The sequence below is a fragment of the Leiobunum rupestre genome, chromosome 11 (genome assembly GCF_980474605.1).
Source record: "Leiobunum rupestre chromosome 11, qqLeiRupe1.1.hap1, whole genome shotgun sequence".
Taxonomy (NCBI): Eukaryota; Metazoa; Arthropoda; class Arachnida; order Opiliones; family Sclerosomatidae; genus Leiobunum; species Leiobunum rupestre.
In genome coordinates, this window is record NC_143394.1 from 11,258,614 (window position 1) to 11,280,968 (window position 22,355).

The 22,355-nt window shown below is 36.4% G+C and overlaps 2 protein-coding genes across 2 annotated transcripts in view; one reads left to right on the forward strand and one right to left on the reverse strand.

Moving 5' to 3' along the window:
* The window catches only part of SK (small conductance calcium-activated potassium channel), a 351,468-nt gene that overhangs the window by 275,506 nt on the left and 53,607 nt on the right, over positions 1 to 22,355 (reverse strand). The gene's annotated exons all lie outside the window — the stretch shown is intronic.
* LOC149921316 (uncharacterized protein F54H12.2-like) lies at positions 891 to 1,815 on the forward strand. Its single transcript, XM_090162153.1, has 2 exons — positions 891 to 1,607; positions 1,807 to 1,815. The coding sequence occupies exons 1-2, from the start codon at positions 891 to 893 to the stop codon at positions 1,813 to 1,815; spliced, it is 726 nt and encodes a 241-aa protein (XP_090018279.1).

Consider the following 22,355-nt stretch of genomic DNA (forward strand, 5'->3'; position numbering starts at 1 on the left):
TGTAAAATACCTCCTAATATAGCGATGATATTGGGGTTTTCTCTTAAGCAAGAAGGCGAATTGAAAATTAGGAAATCTACGCTAGCCCCACATACCGTAGATATGGACGTGGGATTACATTCTTTGTTTGTGTATTCCGATATCGTTGGAAGTACGATCGTGGGGGACAGGAACGTACCTCTTTTAAGAATTATTAGTGTTAAAGGGAAAGATGGTGAAACTATAGACTCGATATTCACTAAACCACACTATTTACCCGTCGCCAGCCCAAACATCCAAATTATCGAAATTAATATAATGGATGACTTAGGGAACCCAGTCCAATTCGAGCGTGGTAAGGTACACGTTACCTTACATTTCAGACCGCGAAGAGATTGGAGTTCCCTATAACATCCGCTGTAGACGTGTTTAACACATCATTTTAGTATAGCTCAACGCGAGACCAACATCATGCGGCGACAACCGTACAACCCCGCCGTTAATGATTACGATAAATATTATTTGAATCAGGCCGGCTATGGAGCCATTCCCGTGTATACTGGTGTAGGTGTTCAGAAAGGTTATGGATTGGGTAACATACTAGCATCCGCATTTAGGAGTGCTATCCCTCTCATTAAGAGTGGAGCAGTGTTTCTGGGTAAAAAAGCCCTTGACACTGGAGCGAAAGTGGTTTCAGATGTGGTTAGTGGAATTCCAATCACAACAGCTCTGAGAAACAGATCAATGAACGCGGGCAAAGAAACTCTGTTATCAGCGAGGGAGCGAGTGAGGGATATGACTGGATTGGGACTTAAAAGGAAACGTGGTGTGGTTCGCAAAGTCACTCGAAAGAAATCTAAGAAGAAGAAAACATCGTTTCCTTCTCACTCTGATTTATTTTCATAAGTGTTATGGCTCTTTTACATCCCCACTCGAGCGGGTGTGTCAATTCTGAATTGGACCTTTTTCAAGTTCCTCTGTCTCAAACTGGTATCGTCAGCGGTGAATGGGTCGAATACAATCCCATTTCGAGCATTACTAACAACTCATCATTAACCTTTTGCATAAGTGGAAATTCCGAAGCGTATGTTGATTTGTCACAAACACTTCTACACGTTCAGGTGGATATCAAAAAAGAAGATGGATCTTACCCTAAAGCCGCTGTTATTGCACCGGATGGTACAGTTACTACACCTGCCGATAATATTGCACCCGTCAATTTATTTTTGCACAGCCTCTTTCCAGAAGTTCATTTATTTTTAAACGAAAAGTCTGTTACGTCCAACGCTAATAATTATCCGTATAAAAGTATGATTCAAACTATGCTAACCTTTGGTGATTCGGCAAAAACGAGCCATCTAACTAGTTCTTTGTTCTATCGCGACACGACCGCTAAATTTGACGATTTAAAAAAAAACCAAGGTTTCTTAAAGAGGGCCTCTTTTGCGCAACAGGGGACGATAGATATGATCGGTGTCGTTCATTTAGATATATGTCAACAACCTCGATATCTATTGAACTTAGTGGATTTGAAATTTGTTTTCGGAAAACCAAACAAAGAATTCTGTTTACAAAGTGATGTAAAATGTCAGTTAGAGATCAAATCTGCATCCCTTTATCTCAGAAAAGTAAATCTAATTCCGGAAATTCCGTTATCGCACGCCAAAGTTTTACAAATGGCAAGAGCTAAATACCCCATTACCCGCACCGAATGTACTTCTTTTTCGATTCCTAGCGGAAATATGGGCGCCGTGCAAGACCATTTGTTTACGGGACAGATACCAAAAAAAGTCGTTATAGGATTAGTCTCCCAGGGTGCTTTTCTAGGTGACATAAAATTGTCACCATATAATTTCCAACATTTTAATTTGAATCACATTGGGTTGTACGTAGACGGTAGTAGTGTACCGCATAAAGCACTTACCCCAAATTTCGCTGAGAATAGTTATATACAGGCGTACGCTAATTTATTTCTTCAAACTGGACAGTGGAATATAGACGAAGGAAATCAGATCAGTCGAGAAGACTACGCGGGAGGAAATTGTCTTTTCGCTTATGATTTGACGGCTGATTTGATAAGCAACGCGTCACATTTCCATTTGGTTAAAAACGGAAATTTAAGACTGGAAATAAAATTCGCTTCTTCATTACCAGAAACTATCGCAGTAATTGTGTACGCGGAATTTCAGAGTTTGATTGAGATTGATAAAAATAGAACCGTTGTTCTCGACTAAATTACATGGATACGCTACAATTGACCGAAATTATGGAGAAAGATAAATTCGCGAAGGACCTATTTCGTGGAGTATTTGCCGCGAACAAATTACCTAAATTCGTGACGACATTCCCATCGCTATATATCGTTAACACGGCTACATCGTCGAGTTCGGGAGAACATTGGGTCATATTGTACTTCTCGAGAAACAAAAATACTGAATTTTTCGACTCCTACGGTAATCCTCCTGATATGTTCCGCTTTCATGACTTCGTCGAAAGAAACAGTAAAACTATTACTTTCAATTCGTTACAACTACAAGCAAATCGCAGTATGACGTGTGGAGGGTTTTGCGTGTATTTCGCTATAAATCGATGTAGAGGTGTAAAAATGTTTCATATTGTGACTAGATTTTCGAAAAATAAAACTGTCAATGACAAAATGATCAAAGAATTTATGTATTCAAAATATTCAATAAACATCCATTAACTTATCAAAATATACTTTATTATCTGTTATTCAAAACATTGTTAGTCAAAGCACTTCATAGATTTTAGAACAATAAACTGAATATTAACGAAACTTGCTTATGAACAATAAAACAAAGATAGTTTAATATTTCTTAAACTGTTATTTATTCTGAAATATGATCAGAACGAGATTGGGATTCACGCGTTTTCGTTTCTGTTTGTATGCTTTTTCAAAAGGTCAATCCAATAATGGCCGTAAGATAAAGTTCTAATACCATCCCCCAAAATATATTTTTTATTGTCGCAAGGGTTTAAAGCCATTTTTGCTTAAGAGAAAACCCCAATATCATCGCTATATTAGGAGGTATTTTACAGTAAAACCCCTTAGTTATATGAACCTCAACTCGTTTCAGATGTTTATGGTATTTGAACTCGACCCTTTCATTCTCAAATTTAAACATTTCAAGTAAATCTTCGATAGAAGAGAAATTTGCTTTAGGTATATACCTAAAATCTTCCAACATGATATCATCCGTACCAACTCGTACTACCTGTTCTTCCTTGATATTGTTCCAAGTTCTAGGATAACTTATTTCCGCTAAACCTACTTCGTAAGACCCATTCAGCTGAACATTCTCCGGAAGGTAAGCTCTGAATTTGCTCAAAGTATTATCGGGAAAATAATTCAGCGAAGAATCGGATGGTAGAGTGATGTAAAAACTCATTCTAAGTCTACTTCTTGAACCCAACTGTCAAATTGCGGTCCGTACCCCTTCCAGCGTACGAGTAACTCGACTGAATTATCAGATTTGCGTCGCCTCCTGAGCACTTTTTCAATTTGGAAAGCGCACGTCTCGAGATCTTTACCCACTTTTTGTACTTCTTCCTTGTAAAATACTCCCAAAATGGGTTCTGAATCTAAAGCCTCGAGTTTATATACCGGAGGTTGTCTCGGTATCCTCTTAATCACCCGAAACAGTTCTTCCGAAAAATTGGCAAGGTAGCCTTTTTCAAATAATCCTTTCTTTTTGCTAATTCTTACAATGTCACCAATTTCGAAATCATACATCGCTGGTGGACTAAAGTCAACATCTCCGTACAGGTTGTTCCAAATCATTTTAGAGTTTTTAGAGGTCACTTCGATTGGTTTACATTTAATTGACCGATGGTAACTGTTATTATACGCTGCAACTAAATCTTGAAGCACGTCAATGTATATCATTGTATTTTTACCGGTGAAATATCGATACATTCTTGATTTAAACGATCGAATAAACCGCTCGACGACGCTCGCTTTAACTTCCGAGTTCGTCGCGAAGAAATCTACTTCTCGTGATTTTAACACAGATTGAACGTTTTGACAGACAAACTCATTACCGTGATCACTCTGCATCCGTTTCGGTTTTCTTCCTTGAGCTAAAATCTTTTCCAACGCGCTCACTATGGTATTCCCCTTTTTATCTTTCACTGGCTCAACAAAGGCAAATTTACTAAAAATGTCAATACAAGCCAATATATAACGATTTCCCTTATTTTGTTTCGAAAGTTTTTTTAAATCAATTAAATCAGCTTGCCACTGTTCATCAATACCGTACACTATGGTCTTGTTTCTTTTATAGCGCCACTTGGCTTTTTTGTGTAAAGTATACGTGTCTTGATCTTGTAAAAACTTCCTCACGGTTTTCAGAGTAACTTTTATATCCTTTTCTCTAGCGGAAAGATACAACCCTCGAACACCTACGTACCCACCTGAGTCCGCTACGTTGTAATAAACATTCTTTAATTCATCCATAATAGGTACTATTTACGAAATTGGGTAACGTATAGCCCCATAAAATTAAATCAAACAGCTCAATTAGGGAAAATATTAATACTATTAAGAAAGCGGTTAAGAGTTTTGGATTTTTCGAAAAAGAAAAGGTTAATCTTGAGACGACATCAACAGCTACGGTTTCTGCACAACCATCCATCTTGGAATAATAATGTTAAATAAATACTCTCAACACACGCTTCACATTTTATTAATAAATCACAATTACACCGTTGCCCACTGTGATGGGTTAAGTGGTGGTGAACGGTACGATAGCGAATTCAGAATCCTTAATCTAGTAGGATTTTTGATATATTTTTTTGGAACATTGTTGTTTTGTAAGGTTTCATAAAAGTTATTAGTGCCTATAGGATCGGTAACAGCTTTTGTTTTTCTGACAGCATCATGAATTAAATCAATAACGTTAGTTCCTAAAACGACTCGCCCTCCAATTTCCAATTCGCCGAGCTCAGACCATGATATATTTTTATTTTGCTGAGTCCAAGTGTACAACGAAAATGCATCATTGATAAGGCTAGGTGGAATTCCAGAAGCTATTTCTTCATACCACGTCTTTTTTACGTTTGTTTTTTCTATTGGTTGACGATTCCTAATTAAATATCGTTGTAGCGTTTGATTATATAAATTGAGTTTTTCAGATTGGTTCATATGGTCGTTATTGAGAATGGAATCTATTTCTTTATCCAAAGTGGGAACTTCAACTTGTTTTTCTTCGGTAATTCCGTTTTTCAGTCTTCGAAGGACGTCTTCGGATACTAATATCATTTTGCGGGCCATTTATTTGTTGACGGCACGACTTATCACCGCTCCGGCTACTGAAGTAACGATTGAAAGTAGCGGTGCTAATAAAAAGGGAAGGAAACCTCCTTTTTGAACTAATATATCTCTTCTTTTTGAAAAAGGAATTTTTCCACAAATATGACGTAAAACGAAGCGATGTTTCTTTAACCGTCTCTTTTGAGCATCTGTTAATTTTACATTCCCACAGAGGACATTTATACAACATTCCACCAGCGCCAAGATAGCGTCACGACCCGCTAGCACTATTGCCGCTTTTCGTTGTTTGGTATTACAAGTACATAAGTATTTAAAAAAATGAACATTCTTTGAAACTCTGTTCGATGTCGTTCTGTTCATTTTCCTTTGGGGACAAAAACGACAGCTTCTTCTCCTGGTATTACTCCGGTTCGTAGTCGAAATTCATCTGGCGTATTTGGTTTTAAGTCAATAAATAAATAGCCATAAGGCTTCTGTACAGCTTGACGAAAAGCATCAATGACGAATTTCGTATTGGACGGGGATATTTGTTTAGCTATATTTAGTACACTGGAGACGTCTCTAGCGGAACGAAATATTATGAGGTATTGAGAATTCAGGTTGAGGGTTCTCACCTCTTTCCCATGATAAAACAAATTTTGCATTAAAATCAGAACCGATGTGTTCCGATGATGTGATCCTCGTACAAATAAGTTTGTCACTTCTTTATTGTTTGCTATTTCACATAATAAATCGTCCAGAATGATAAAATTTCTAATTTCAGGATTCAAACTACCAGGGTCTAACAATCCTTCGTGAAATTCCAATGATGGATTACTTTCTAATACTGAATTAAATAAAAGTGGTTGATATTCAGTATAGCACCATATTACTCGCTCTGGTGGGGGATAAATGCAATATTTATTATGCTTAATTAAATTAGCGATAAAATGTGATTTTCCACACTGTGTTGGTCCCGCTACGAGTCCCGTGAAAGGGTGTTTCATGGTAGGATCCATTACTAAAAATGACGTACAAAATAAAAGACTTAGCAGTTTTAACAAAATATTTCTATTATAGTTTTAATTTATTCGTCGTCACTCTTATACAATATTTTTTTAGAGTTGCATACAATATGAGCCATAATATTATCAAGTAAATCTTCTTTTAAAAAAGTATCAATTTTTGCCGTAATTTTGGAATAACATAATTGGTTCATAGCGTGAAACAAGTGCATTTCTACTCTTGAGTTCCAATCCACCATTAAACACTCGTGCTGCGTTTGCGAAGGGTGCTCAACATCGCAACCATAACAATTCTTTTTTATTAAAATAGTAAGTTCTTCGATTACAAATTTTTCAATTTCGCTATAAACTCGTTTCACTTCATTGTGGTAGGCCATCACTTCATCATATTTATCTAACAAAGCTTTCCAGGGACGATTGGTAATGGTAAATCCTTTTTTCGTCAAGTAACGCTTCGCGTAGTTAGCTCCAGAACCTTGCACAATTTCTCTAACGTCAACTACCCTTCTGTTTTTAAAAATACTTAGTTCGACTCGTTTCGTATCCGACCCGTCAAAAGACCAAACGGCGGTTGGAGTCAAATCGTTGTCCATGAACATTGATATTTGATGACTTTCCCTCCGCAGTTGTTTGAATTCGTCTTCCGTAAGTGTCATGTCAGAACTTCCGTCTAATCTACCAACCTGGATAAGACACTCCGGAGTGACCGCAATTCCCTTGGTACAAGAAATGGGGAAAACTTTGCCGGTGTTCCTATTAAATTAGTTTTTAGAATAAATTTCAAATGTTTTATGAGCGGAAAATTATATTTACATTTCTCAAAAATTCTGGCTTTTTCTTAGACTTGAGGAGGATCCAAATGAACTGATGGTTTACTTGTGAGGAGTACGTTCTTTTTATACTTATTTTCCGAACTTTGCACGTTTCATTTTACTATCTTGTACAAGATTATAGTCATCTGGTCATTAAGCAAGCCACGGTGTCCCGTTCATATATCTAGTCAAAAATTCGATACCGCACCGATTTTCCGTGCGAAAAAAAACTATACCACGATACCCCATAAAAATCAAGGGTCTTACACTCCACGTTGCCTTACGAAGAATTGATACCCTAGGGTCCACTGACAGTCCGGTCCTAATTCTCTAACGCGATACCCCACGATACCTTCTCGGTAGTGAAACCCCACGATACCTTCTCGGTAGTGAAACCCCACGATACCCTATAGGAAGTGATACCCTCGGTCGCAGTTCTCTCTGATACCCTATGGTCCACTGACAGTCCGGTCCTAATTCTCTCACCGCGATACCCTACGATACCCCACGATACCTCCCCGGTCCCAGTTCTCTCACACAGCATAGAATCAGTGAAACCCCATGATACCCTATGGGAAGTGATACCCTCGGTCTCAGTTCTCTCATTTAAACTACTACTTGCCTCATTTCATTGAAAAATATTAAGACGGGATTTCTATGACTCGTTTTGATTTCAGTTGAGTATATCGTTTTAAATGGAGTCCATATTATTTCATTCAATAAGCATTGTCAATTGTGAAATGTAAGCAAATGAATAAATTGAAATTTTAAATTTTCTAGACAAAAACTACCCAGGCCAGTGATTATATTATGCAAAACGACTTAGCCTTACCTTAAAACCTTTAAATTCAGAAACACAACTAAGTTATTAATTTACAAGGTTTAACGATCTGCTATAAAACACGAGTCTCGATACTTTTCAAACTTCAGTATGTTACTTTCGTTATGTACGTTGTTTGGATATTTATGCGACGGTTATTGTGCTTGTATTTATAAAGTTTTGGGCGCGCCTGTTGAAACATAAAGAAATATTTGAAGCAAGTAAAACATTAACTTGAGCTGACTAGAGAAAAAACTATCGAGGCCTCACGCGGTTGATCTGTACACAGTCCCATAGACAATTTGGGGGCTCCTGGATGAAAGACCCCCCCCCCCCCACATTGCGGAGTGTGTCGGGGCGTAAATTACGCCACTGGCTTTTCTGCTGTTTCTCCTCTAAGTCGGTTGCGAAGGGGTCAAAAATTATGCTTGCCCATTGCCCCACTAAATAATTGCTCGGAAGCAGTACACGACAAATATTTTTTGTGGCCTTTGCTACATTTGTGAAATTGTGTCCAGTTTTCCGACTGCAGAAAATAAAACTAAAACTATCGCGGATTTCCAGATTATGCCAGTTTTTAAAGCAAACATTTGGAGGACGAGCCCATTTTCAATTGGGAATACGTAAGGGTGTGTCAGTTGACAGTTACGTAGAAACCCACAAAGAGTTATCTGAGATAGGATAAAGATGAGTTTATATGAAAAACTAATAGTAAATTAGGAAATTACTAAATTTCAACATGCGCTAAATGTTGGTAAATAAAGTTATAGAACCGATTAAAAACCGTTTAAAACAATGAAAAATTCGGTTCCGGTTCCGATTTCGGTTATCAATTTTTTACAAATATCGGTTCCGATTCCGGATACGGTTATCAAATTTTTATATTATCGGTTCCGGTTTCGGTTCCGGTTCCTAGAATTTACTCGGTTCTTCTCGGTTCCGGTTCCGGTTATCCGTTGCATCCCTACCTGGTACCGTCATTATTGATTTATTATTTTATCTTAGAATAAAATTAGCGAATAAGTAGATTAGTCCATTATGAAAAGGGATAATAAAGCTAAACCCTAAACAAATTTGAAGAAATTAAAAAACTTACAAATAGCGCGTACCGATAAGTCTTCGAGCCAACAAAAAGACGCAAAACTCGGACAAAATAGATCTTCGAGTGAAAAATTAAATTAAATCTACTTATTCGCTAATTTTATCATCCTTTACAATGCAGTCCATAGGTGGTTCCTTTTACCTTAATTTATTTTAGATAAACTAAAACTAAATTCACGCTGTTATCAAACGGACTCAAAATAGTTATGGACGATTGTATCAGGTGACGGCACTGTGGGCGGTGTTTAAAAGCTCAGCCTTTTTTAACATGATGGCGCCAGTATCATAGGAGATCTATATTAATGGTTGAATATGAAATAATTCATGATAATAATTACGAAAAATGTTTCGTATTCCTTTCAAGAGATGGCACTGCAGAGATATCTAATCAGAAAGTAAGTAAACTTTTTAAAAAGCTTTACGTTACGTAATTCTTTATACAAAAGTCGTTTTAAGCCATCACTAAATGTTTTATTAATTACTAGTAAGCCTACGTAATATTGTTTTAAAATCTGTTTGATTATCTGATTTCTTTAACTTATAAAGCAGATCAGGTATAAAATTCAGATAAGGCGTACAGAGTTTATCGGATCAATTGCTGTTATCTACATAAAACCAGAGTATGGGGAATTGAATAAATACATATATTCACAGATAGCAGTAATATAGTAGCTTCGCAATCCTCTTTATGGGGCCAGGGTAAATAGCGCGTTTCCGAATAAAATTCCGCGCCAAATATTTTATTTATCTTTCTACCTGTTCCGATATCAAAGCTGGCAGCCCCGTTCTTAGATGGATGGTGTCAGCGCGGAAATAAACTCGGATTTCTTTTTCAGTTTCACAAACTTCCGCGCGTGATATGGTTCAATATTATATTGTTATTGTTTTCTTGTTGAATTTCTCATACTTTACGCCAAAATGCATTTATTCTAAATAAATATAAAGTAGATTTTGTACACATTTCCAACGTCTTCTCTCGCTGGGATTTGTGAAATCTGTCCAGTACTGTTTTTTCCATTAGGTATTTTGAATTTTCCGCTACCAAAATCACTTAGCCCGGCTTAGAGAAACGAATAACGCTTTGTAAGCTAAAGAAATAGCTTTTGCAAGGAAGCTATTCACGAATAGACTTAGAATGTCTAAGTGGCCCTGATGATTTTCATAGAGAATTTACAGATGAAATTTCCCTCGTGACGTGCAAAGCTAGACCATTGAATTGGGAATAATACTGCTAGAATTAAAATTACGATTTCGGTTGCCATGGTTACGCGGGACCTGTTCTGATAAGACTGTACGAAATTCATCTTTATAATTAGGCGGTAGCACCATCTATATTTTGTAAAGGTATATGGCTAAAAATAAATAATTATTAGCTAACTCACCGTAACTTGAATTAAAAAGGATCGTGTTGACAAAATAAAATTATTTTTAAACAACTTCAAATGTTTGTTTGTTACGAGTAATCATACATTTAAATTTCGCATCAGATTCGCGAAAAAAATTCAATTGCAATATAGTTGCCACCACTAGAGACAGATGCCGCCACGGTAGAACGATAAAGTTGATGAAGTCTCCTTATTGAACGAAATTGGTCCCGCGCCAGCCAAATTTAGTTGTACCTCTATTTATTCCCAACTCAATGAGCTAGACTCGGCTCCCAGTCGACATTAAGCCTTGTGTCGAATAAAAGTTCACTTATCTCCTCAGCCCCGGCTCTAACTGGCTAGACGACTTGAACCTAAGCTGGTGGCTTGGGTATTAGCTTAGCTAATAGTTATTATTATAAAATATAAATAATTTCCTGCTAATATAGTAATAAGCTTCCCAGTCATTTGCCTAAGATCAAAGTGTAGTATTTTTCGCATTAACAAAATAGATGACATCGTAAAAATAATGTTTCTGAAATTTTATTATTTTTTATTATTCTTTATCAATTGAAAAAGATCAAAGTGTAGTGAAATTTCTAAGTTCTACGCGTTATCGTTAGGCGTTTTACCGTGCAGGGCTTAATATCTTTAATCAACGCACCTGGTTAACCTGTACTTCTATTTCAACAAATTGAACAGTATGAAAATAAAACTAGATTTATCCACAACAGTTGAAATAACAATTGAAATATCTTTCTAGGCTGTATCGTTTAGGGCGTACTTTAGTAAGCAAATAAATAAAACGTTTAGTGGCTGTCGCAAATTACTTAACCGGCTCGCCCCGCCCCCTAAATTACGTCATAAATACTCAAATATCATCAATTAAAATAGAACCATAAACCCTAAAATTATTGAATGTCTTTAAAAAGTCAAATTATTTATTAATTTACCTCTAGAAAGCTAATCATACTATTACAATTGTAAAAACAAGTACTTTCGACTTCAATTTAAAGTAATCGATAATTTTATTTCCAGTATAAAACTATACAATACTTTAGTCCATAATTAAAAGGGATAATAATCATAATATAGATAAATTCTAAACAAATTTTAAGAAATTAAAAAACTTACTACTAACTCGTACCAATAGGTCTTCGAGCAAACAAAAAGACGCGAAACTCGGATCAAATAGATCTTCGAGTAATACACTACATAAAAACTAAATAAAATAGCCAGAAATTCCAACGGTAGACCGGTTTCGTTCTATTTGGAACTCATCAGTACCGTGCGGGAAATCTGGCTGGCGACTGTTATATCTAAAAGATAATCTAAGCCTAAACATTAAAAATTTCAAAAGGGAACGGAAAGCCGAAAAGGGGGGGGGGAGTGTGGTGGAGAATAGTATATACGATAAGTTAAGTTAGAAGAAACCACCTATGGACTGTGCGAAGGATGATAAAATACGCGAAAAAGTAGATTAGTCCTAAGGTGGTACCTTGGGTATTAGCCAAGCTGATTAATTAATTATTGTAATTATTATATTATGATTTCCACCAAATAGATAAATGTCTAGTATTTTTGGCATCAACTGTTCAAAATATCATGCCCAATAAAAAAATCCTATAGTTAGTATAATCGAGATCAAAGGCAATTTATTGAATAGCTACGTACCAGTAGGGGTTCGTAGACCGGTTTTAGGTGGAACCCTTAACACGTTCAGCCTACAGACTTTTATTTCATCCGCCACCGCCAGCAGTGGCGGCGCTAGGGGGTAGGCCAGGTAGGCCACTGCCTACCTTAAAATTTTGAGGGGCCCCAAAATCACCCTATAAGGGGCCCCAAATTGATCTAGAAAGGGTCTCAAAATTGTCCCAAGAGATAAAATTATTTATAAATAACAATGACACAAATGTCGATAATGTATTTAGAAATTTTTGAGGTATCTCCTAGTAAATAAAACCAGTTCTGTTATATTTGGACTCGTTTTACTGTTGTTAGAACTTTTTTGTTCGTCATGTACATCACTACTTTATTTTATTGAAGTATTTCGTTGAGAAAAGGGGGGTCCCGGGTCGGGGGCCCATTTATTTGGTTTGCCTACCGTCGCGAAAATTCCTGGCGCCGCCACTGACCGCCAGGGGAAAGGTTTTTGTTTTGACTGGTTCGGAAGACGCGCGAATGCCCAAGGGGCTGAATGTTATTGTTAAAAAGAGTAAAAACATTGAGTAATATTGTTGAAACGCATTCGGCAGCCCCAGGAGGCCGGCTCCACCCCTAAACTAATAAAGCCTACCCTGCCCCTCCCCTCCGCCTATGCCCCCCAGTTCGCGCTTCGAAACAATTCCAGCAAAATTACTCTAGCCATATCACACTACGTCTTTGTTTGCGGCCATTAAATCTATTATGTTAATATCCAACGAAGGCGGTGGTCCTTGAATCTTTAAACAATGCACTAAATTCCTTAATTTAAATTATATTTTACATAGTTCGTTCCAATTTCTTAATTAATTTTAATTATAATCCGTAGATGACATAAATTATCCTAAACATAAATTTTGCTCTACACAGTCCATTTCGTGAAATTATGCGATCAAACCAATTGTTTGAATAATTAAACTTTAACTTAATTTAAACTTTTATTTAAATTATATTTTTTGAACAATCGCTTGTATCATAAATGTATTAATTTCAACCATGGCCTCAGTCGCTAGGATGGGAGGGGCTTAGTTATCATGACGTTGGTCACGCGCCGCCACTCAAGGGAATCGTTTCAAAACTTGACTACTATAGCTTCAGTGCCAAGGCTTAGCACGAAATTTAATTTCTAAAATTTTAATATATATCTTTTTGATTGAACGAAAATAGGTAAGAATATTATTAATAAATTCCTTTATTTATGATTATTTAATAATTTGGTTAAAGTACAGGTATTTTCTAAGAATCACCAGTCATTTTCTTCGCCGGTTAAATCGTGCAATCCCGGAAACGTTTTGTGGATCGAGTCAACGACCAACACCTGCCTCCTGATTGGCTGAAGTGATGACGTAAAGCGCAGAAAGGCACCACCCATCTGAGCCCCAGATGGTAGAAAGGGTCATGATATCGTTCGATATTCATGGTTGAAATGAATACATTCATGCTTGTATGAATTGTAAATACGTGTAATGCCTGTAGTGGTTGTTAATTAACGCGATTAAATTAAAATTTCAGTATAGGGAAGATTTGGTTTGGTCGTAATGGTATTAACCCCAAAATTGATCGCTGCCAAAATTGGCTACTTAAACGTTGCTCTGATTGCTCATTGCCTCGTTTTAATCCTTTATCTATATGTATTTAATTATGTTATTATATTATTCAGCGTTGGTAAAATTGTATTATCTAAGTACAAAAAAATTTTGGTACATTTAAAGATTTGGTAAGTCATCTTAAATTTTGGTGGTTTTCCGAAAAATTTGGAGAGATTTCCAATAATTTACAAAATTTTGCTTTTGAGTCTTACACGCTCAATGTAGACCCCGATTTGTTGGCGGCGGCACGAACGGCGTGCGCCATTTTAGTCGGCGGCGGCGGCGGCGTGAGCCGGCGTTTCTTTATATTTTATTTTTATACTAGAAAGTAGAAATCATCCTACCTGTGCAGTGCTTCCACTTGGACAACCTCATTTCTCCCTCTGTCGGTTCTAATAAATCCCTTTTTATCCCTTTCACAATTTTTGTAACCAAAACAATAATATTTATAATTTTTATGCCTTATATAAAGAAAAAAAATTCTTAAAAATATTTTAAAATCTATGACACACTTCCGTATCCCAGTTAATTTCATTCTTGGACTCCCTATAAAGGTAGAGACGAGGTATTTGAAATACTAGACCAAAATATTTCTAGCGAAAATTATTAAAATTCCCAAAATCCTTAATTTTCGAAAATCCCTCAATTTTCCCTTTTCCCCTCTCTTCCAAAATGCGCTGGCGAGGCAGCGACTACGCGCATGGCGCTATATAGCGTCCAGGCTGCGACGGGAGCGCACGAAACACACAGACGGGTTAGAGAAAGGACAAGATTTTCGTTGAAAACCGCAAAAAACCGCGTATTTCGGCGGCGTCGGGGTCTAGCTCAATGTTACCAAGGATCCTATATGTTAGAAGGATAGGTAGCCCTCCGGCCAGCCCGTGTTTTCAAAACTCCGGCAGCGCCGTCGATATTAACAGAGCCTCTAAACGTGGGATGTCTTGTTTCTATTCCCTCAAGGACAAATTTTGGCGGTGCTTCCTCCATGTTTTGTCCTTGACGGAATCAAAAGACGGATTCTCTATCGCGCATGACCCACCGACGGCGCTGCCATTTTTCGTCCCTCGCCTCATATCCTTCTAACATGTAGGATCCTTGATGTTACCAAAAATGCTTGTTCCCTATTTCAATTTAAAATTGAAACAATTCTGCGCCATCTATTGAAACATATTGGTATTAAAAATATACAGAAATAGGTGGCGCCCTGTTTTTGATAGTATAAGTAGAAAAGGTACGATTCTACCAGAGGCGGCACTGGATATTATGAAAATAGTTCAATCTCAATCTTCTAAAATAATATTTGATACTGCAGGGTTGGCTGATTTAAATCAACTTGATTTTAATCACGATTTAAATCAATTTTTATATAGTATTTATGCCTCCCCGCTTCAGCTGTGGATCCGTTTTCTCTCCCACTAAAGAGTTTATGAACTCATTCTTATTCATTGGCTGAACTATTCCAGGGCAACATTTCAACAAACTGGGCAAGCGAAAAGACATATAACTATTGCTATAATTTATGTTTAAATATAATCTTTCTTGTACTTCCACCCCAAAGTTGCATTGGATTCTACCTGTGGGTGGAGATTCCGCCGAATTTGTTTTGTAAAAGTACCTAAATTGGTTTTAAAAAATAAAAACTTCTATATGATTATTAGCTTAAATTTAATAAATTCATTATACATATTAGTCTTTAAAAATAAAAACTTCTATATGATTATTAGCTTAAATTTAATAAATTCATTATACATATTAGTCTTTAAAAATAAAAACTTCGATATGATTATTAGCTTAAATTTAATAAATTAATTATACATATTAGTCTTTAAAAATAAAAACTTCGATATGATTATTAGCTTAAATTTAATAAATTAATTATACATATTAGTCTTTAAAAATTGAAACATTTGTTTTAGGTAAAATTATGATACTAAATTAAATAAAACTTTGAAATTTTAATTAAAATCAAATCAATAAAAATCCGATTTAAAGAAAAATCGATTTATTTGATTTTTTTTAAATCAAAAAATTGCCAAACCCTAATTGATAGAAGATAGGTGTGAAGTCAACACCTGGATTAGGGGTGCCCAAAATTCCAATGACATTTTTCGTAATTTAGAAGGTCGACATTACCATTTACTCGAGATAGTCCATTTGGACACCCCTCAAGAGGTTACGGCCTATTTTGCCGGCAGTTTCGTTAAGTAATGAGAAACCTAATTCAATTAACCTTAATTCAGTCATGATGAGTGCAGTCAAATCTAAATTAGACTTAGTCATAACAAACACACATTTTGACACTGGCAACTGGTATTAGTACAAATTAAACAGTCCATTTTCCACAATTGACCAAAAAAAGTGGAAGCTAGTCGTGTTTGGGGTGTGGTAAGCCATCGTCTAGGCCTAAGAGATGCACACGGATGAAACGCGGATATCAGCCCCTATAAAGGGATGTGCTGTGGTTTCCATCGCATTTAAATGCGCATTACTGCATTAAGGGAATTAAATTCTGTATGATCTCTCGCAAACATAGGAAAGGCTTTCGTCCAATGCCAACTACGCGCGTTCTCGGAGGCTTCTGGAAGGCGGGTTAAGGGCGATGGAGTTGACAGCGTACATTACAACGCGGTTGGTATGTTTATCTTCGCAGATGCTGGCGAAATAATAGATAAAGGCCCCCTGGGAAATTATCGGCGTCCGCACAGAGAGGGACGAGAGCTTTTATATTTTATAATCCCGGTTCGAAAGGTTTCCTTCAGTTCTAGATATTGTTGAAATTTCTGCCAGTATTCTAATTTTTGCGTAATGCCGAAACACTGTGTTTTTGTTAGTAAGTTAAATATTTGCTATATATTCCATCAAGAATTTATTAACAGGGTTGCCAAAGTGTTTTCATATTCAAATTACCTGACTTTTCCGAGTATTCCCAGGTCATTTCCGAAGATATTCCTTGACTTATTTTACGGAAAATTTTGGGCAATATTTCATCTACATTTTTGTATACGTTTCCTATTTTCAATCAAAATTATATTATCTGACTTTTCCCTGACCTTTATGCTAGTTTTTAAAATTCCCTGACTTTGAGACCCACTTTTAAATTCCCCGACTTTGAGACCCACTTTTAAATTCCCCGACTTTGAGACCCACTTTTAAATTCCCCGACTTTGAGACCCACTTTTAAATTCCCCGACTTTAAGGCCCATTTTAAAATTCCCTGACTCAAAGACCCATTTTAAGTTTCCCGGACTTTAAGACCCATTTTAAAATTCCCCGACTTTAAGACCCATTTTAAAATTCCCCGACTTAAAGACCCATTTTAAGTTTCCCCGACTTTAAGACCCATTTTAAAATTCCCCGACTTTAAGACCCATTTTAAAATTCCCCGACTTTAAGACCCATTTTAAAATTCCCCAACTTTAAGACCCATTTTAAAATTCCCCGACTTTAAGACCCATTTTAAAATTCCCCGACTTTAAGACCCATTTTAAAATTCCCCGACTTTAAGGACGATTTTAAAATTCCCTGAATTTAAGGACCATTTTAAAATTCCCGGACTTTAGGACCCATTTTAAAATTCCCGGACTTTAAGGACCATTTTAAATTCCCTGACTTAAAGGACCATTTTAAAATTCCCGGACTTTAAGGACCATTTTAAATTCCCTGACTTAAAGGACCATTTTAAAATTCCCGGACTTTAAGACCCATTTTAAAATTCCTTTTAAAATTCCCCGACTTTAAGACCCATTTTAAAATTCCCGGACTTAAAGACCCATTTTAAGTTTCCCTGACTTTAAGACCCCATTTTAAAATTCACCGATTTGAGAATTGCTATAATAAATAACTTTTACTAACCAGGAATTCAAGTTACAGCACCAGTTTTCAAACATCGAAATTAGTTCCGAAGAACGCTACACGATGGCGTAACGATAAGTAAAATTGCCAGGGGCCCATTGAGCCCTGAGATTCCTTCTTTCTTCTCAACAGCGAGTAGTTTTCATTCCCACGTTTGGAAAAGCACCGAAGCTTTTGCTATTATTAAATTCTTTCGCGATAAATCATGCACACGGGGTTCCATTCTAGGCTGTATTCTTGATCGTATGCATAACGCCCAGGTATCTAGGTTGCGTTGTTACAAAGCGAGGGAATGGGTGGGGTTTGTGCGTTGTGTTGAGGGATTTGAGACCTACGAAGCGGTGTTGGCCAATTTCGAAAACTTCCCGCTCAGCTCACAACGTTGGAATAATTCAAATGTACATTTATCAAAGTGCTCAGGTATCCTCTAGCTCAGTAAATGGCTATCCTCGTTAATAATAGTTAACACTCATCCTCTCCTTCGCTCACTTTCTCATTAATAATAGTTAACGCTCATCCTCTCCTTCGCTCACTTTCTCATTAATAATAGTTAACGCTCATCCTCTCCTTCGCTCACTTTCTCATTAATAATAGTTAACGCTCATCCTCTCCTTCGCTCACTTTCTCATTAATAATAGTTAACGCTCATCCTCTCCTTCGCTCACTTTCTCATTAATAATAGTTAACGCTCATCCTCTCCTTCGCTCACTTTCTCATTAATAATAGTTAACGCTCATCCTCTCCTTCGCTCACTTTCTCATTAATAATAGTTAACGCTCATCCTCTCCTTCGCTCACTTTCTCATTAATAATAGTTAACGCTCATCCTCTCCTTCGCTCACTTTCTCATTAATAATAGTTAACGCTCATCCTCTCCTTCGCTCACTTTCTCATTAATAATAGTTAACGCTCATCCTCTCCTTCGCTCGTTTTCTCATTAATAATATCTAACACTCATCCTCTCATTCGCTCATCATCATTAATAATAGTTAACGCTCATAAATACCGAAAAACTAACAGAATTACCATAACAATTGTCAAAATCAATAAATACTATAACCAGGGTTGCCACAGTTTTTCCTCATTCAAATTCCCCGACTTTTCCAGGTTTTCCATGACTATCTCCGGAGATTTTCCACGACTTATTTTGTGGCTAAATTTGGTATTTGTTTACCATACATTTTAGTAAAGGTTTCCTATTTGCAACTGAAATTAAATTCCCTGGCATTTCCTTGATTTTAGACTAATTTTTAAAATTCCCCGACTTTTCCCTGATTTTTAGACTCTTATTGAAATTCCCCGACCTCTCCCTGCTTTTTAGACTCATATTGAATTTCCCTGACTTTTCTCTGATTTTTAGACTCTTATTGAAATTCCCCGACTTTTCCCTGATTTTTAGACTCTTATTGAAATTCCCCGACTTTTCCAGGAATTCCAGGTTTTCCAGGTACCGTGGCAATCCAGTATAACTATCAAATCAGATAATTTTATTCTAAGATAAATAACAAATAAGCATATTAAGTCGTTTCTTCTTCAGCTCAATAATTTTCTTAGAGCTACTCTCGTAAGATAGATTCCGATTAACGTAAGTTGCTCACCATTCCTGATCCCATTGGTCAAACTGAATATTTCTCGATCATCTTCCTCAATCGCGCTCGAAAATGAGGAGAGCCCGCCCAAAACGGCTCTCGTGATAACACGTCATGAGGTTGGGAACAACTAATTTTCTAGCTTGTTAAAGCTTTCCACGTTTTTGTGCAAAACTCTTAATGGATATCCGGACCTATTAGGACTGCAATGTCTTCATTTTTACCGTAATAGCTTCTGAAGGGTAACCATATAATCTACACGAATTGAGACCAAAACTCGATTGACGTTTTTATCGATGCATATGGTCGAGTATGAGTGAATTACATTTTCGATTAACTTATAATGTTAATAGCAGGAGCTAGTCTACGTAACAGAACACGTAAGAAGCGAGTTTTGGTCAACGAACGGCTCTGATCTCGATAAGCAACGATTACGAAGATGGCGCCCAGTGGCGTAGCCGGGATTTTGTTTCGGGGGGGGGGCACGCCATTGTAAAAAAAGTAAAAAAATTAAAAATATTTGTACGTACGACCATACGTTTCGGGGGGGGGCATGTGCCCCCTGTGCCCCCCTGGCTACACCACTGATGGCGCCGCACAACACGTTTTAAACTAAGTATTCTAAGTTCCCATACTACGTTGCTAGATGCATAAATGACGTGTAAGTTTACTTTCAAACAGATGGTCAAAAAAGTCAACAACGTATAAATATTAGTAAGCTTAATTGAGAAAGCATAAAATGAACCACCCATAAGTATTAATTAACAATCGTTTACCATTTTAAATACAGTTAATATGTTACGAACTAGGCCTTGTCGGAATGCAGCGTAATCAATTGCCGTTAAAATATGCCAGAAATTTCGTACGTTAGAATCCCAAGTTACGTCTACTATTCGCGCCGTTTCTAATTGTCGAGCGAAAACCGCCGCCCGAAGTTCCCGAATTAAAGACCAGAATAAACCATTTCTCTTAGTCGTGGCTTTCCTTGCGTAGAACAAATTTCCATTGTTCTTTAATGACAAAGGCTTAAAGAAGAATTTCGCTCGTTTGGGTATTTTCCAGGATTGCTAAATTTCCTCTGGGCTCTGTCTTTTTCTGGTGGCCAAGTATTTCTCTCCCTAGAAATAACGCCAGCCACGTATCATTTTATTTACGTCTACCAGCCTTTACCAGCTACAAAATCGGTCTCCGACTAAAGCGAGTATTGGCTTGGAAGTCAGAGTCTTTTTTGGTTCTATATTTTTTGCTTCGGCTAAAGATCTTTAGCGAAGACTAGTCGGAGCTATGCTTTTACCTCTTGCAGCCGAAAAAAGCAAACTGACCACGAACAACTATTCACAGATGTACTCGAGGCTTCGGACACTTACCAATTTTGAGTACAAGATTTTGAATCTCAAAATTATTTCAGAAATCTGAAACTGATTTTGAGATTTCAAAGTTATTTCAGAAATCTGAACCTGATTTTGAGATTTCAAACTTATTTCAGAAATCTGAACCTGATTTTGAGATTTCAAAGTTATTTCAGAAATCTGAAACTGATTTTGAGATTTCAAAGTTATTTCAGAAATGTGAAACTGATTTTGAGATTTCAAAGTTATTTCAGAAATGTGAAACTGATTTTGAGATTTCAAAGTTATTTCAGAAATGTGAAACTGATTTTGAGATTTCAAAGTTATTTCAGAAATCTGAACCTGATTTTGAGATTTCAAAGTTATTTCAGAAATGTGAAACTGATTTTGAGATTTCAAAGTTATTTCAGAAATGTGAAACTGATTTTGAGATTTCAAAGTTATTTCAGAAATGTGAAACTGATTTTGAGATTTCAAAGTTATTTCAGAAATGTGAAACTGATTTTGAGATTTCAAAGTTATTTCAGAAATGTGAAACTGATTTTGAGATTTCAAAGTTATTTCAGAAATCTGAACCTGATTTTGAGATTTCAAAGTTATTTCTGAAATGTGAAACTGATTTTGAGATTTCAAAGTTATTTCAGAAATGTGAAACTGATTTTGAGATTTCAAAGTTATTTCAGAAATGTGAAACTGATTTTGAGATTTCAAAGTTATTTCAGAAATGTGAAACTGATTTTGAGATTTCAAAGTTATTTCAGAAATGTGAAACTGATTTTGAGATTTCAAAGTTATTTCAGAAATCTGAAACTGATGGCAATCGATCGATAAAAAGTAAAATATACAAGATGTTATGACGTTAATTAGTAAATTAATCTCTTGACTAGTTAATCAAGCCTTAAGAATTACATCCATACATTTGGAATGCTTAAGGTTTCATTCACACTGCCTTGTCAAAGTTGAGTTTTGAGGGTGGGACTCTATAATCACGGATTTTAGGAAACTGAAAGGTACGTCTGAGTCACGTGCCGGAAGGGGAGGACCTACCGGAAATTCATCCCGAATTTTTAAAAAAATTCTATGTACCTTTAACTACATTTATTTTCAAATTTATTGGCTGGTATGAAACCGCCGCAGCCGAAAAACGGAAGACGTTCAATCGGACAATAAACATAAGATATAATGAATTTAAGAAACTCTGATTGATTCTCTAACTAAAGTTCCTGAATAATTTACTGTGTTCTTCACAAAACAGGTCAAGTTACGTGTAAAATGCTTTATTTAGTCAATTTCTATGGGGAATAATAATAATAATAATAATCAGCTAGGCTACTAAAATATTCCTTCGACATTCCAAATGTAAACATAATTTTCGGCTGATTTGGACTAAATTTGGAGTTCAAGCTGAAATTAGTAATATACTTTACTCGTACTTTTATTTTGTAAAACACGCTCTCTTCGCAGTTCACAGAGGTCACTACGAAATTTTATAAATACTTCCACTCGGTAGCAGACGACATACCGAGCTCAAGAGTTGATCTAAATCATCCTTGCAAAAACAGTTTTCCTTCCCCCTCTTACCGTAACGAACATTTTTTGGAAAGGTCTATTGTTCGGTATATAAATTGTTTTTCACAGCAACGTTTCCCCATACTTAAAGCCGTTCCATTTATTTATAGACTGCCCAGCTTGTTTTGTCTGTTGGAAGGAAACGTGTAAGCCATAACAACAACTAGGACGTGAGTTCTGTCAAGGTACATATCCAATTTAGAACTCTTTTTGCGTGTTCCTGGGCATTTTAATTCAGCTACGTGTTATGGGAATTTATTGACGTATAGTTCCCTTTTAAAGCGGGAAATCATAGAAGTTTCCAATCGCTAAATTCACTTTGAAATACTAGACA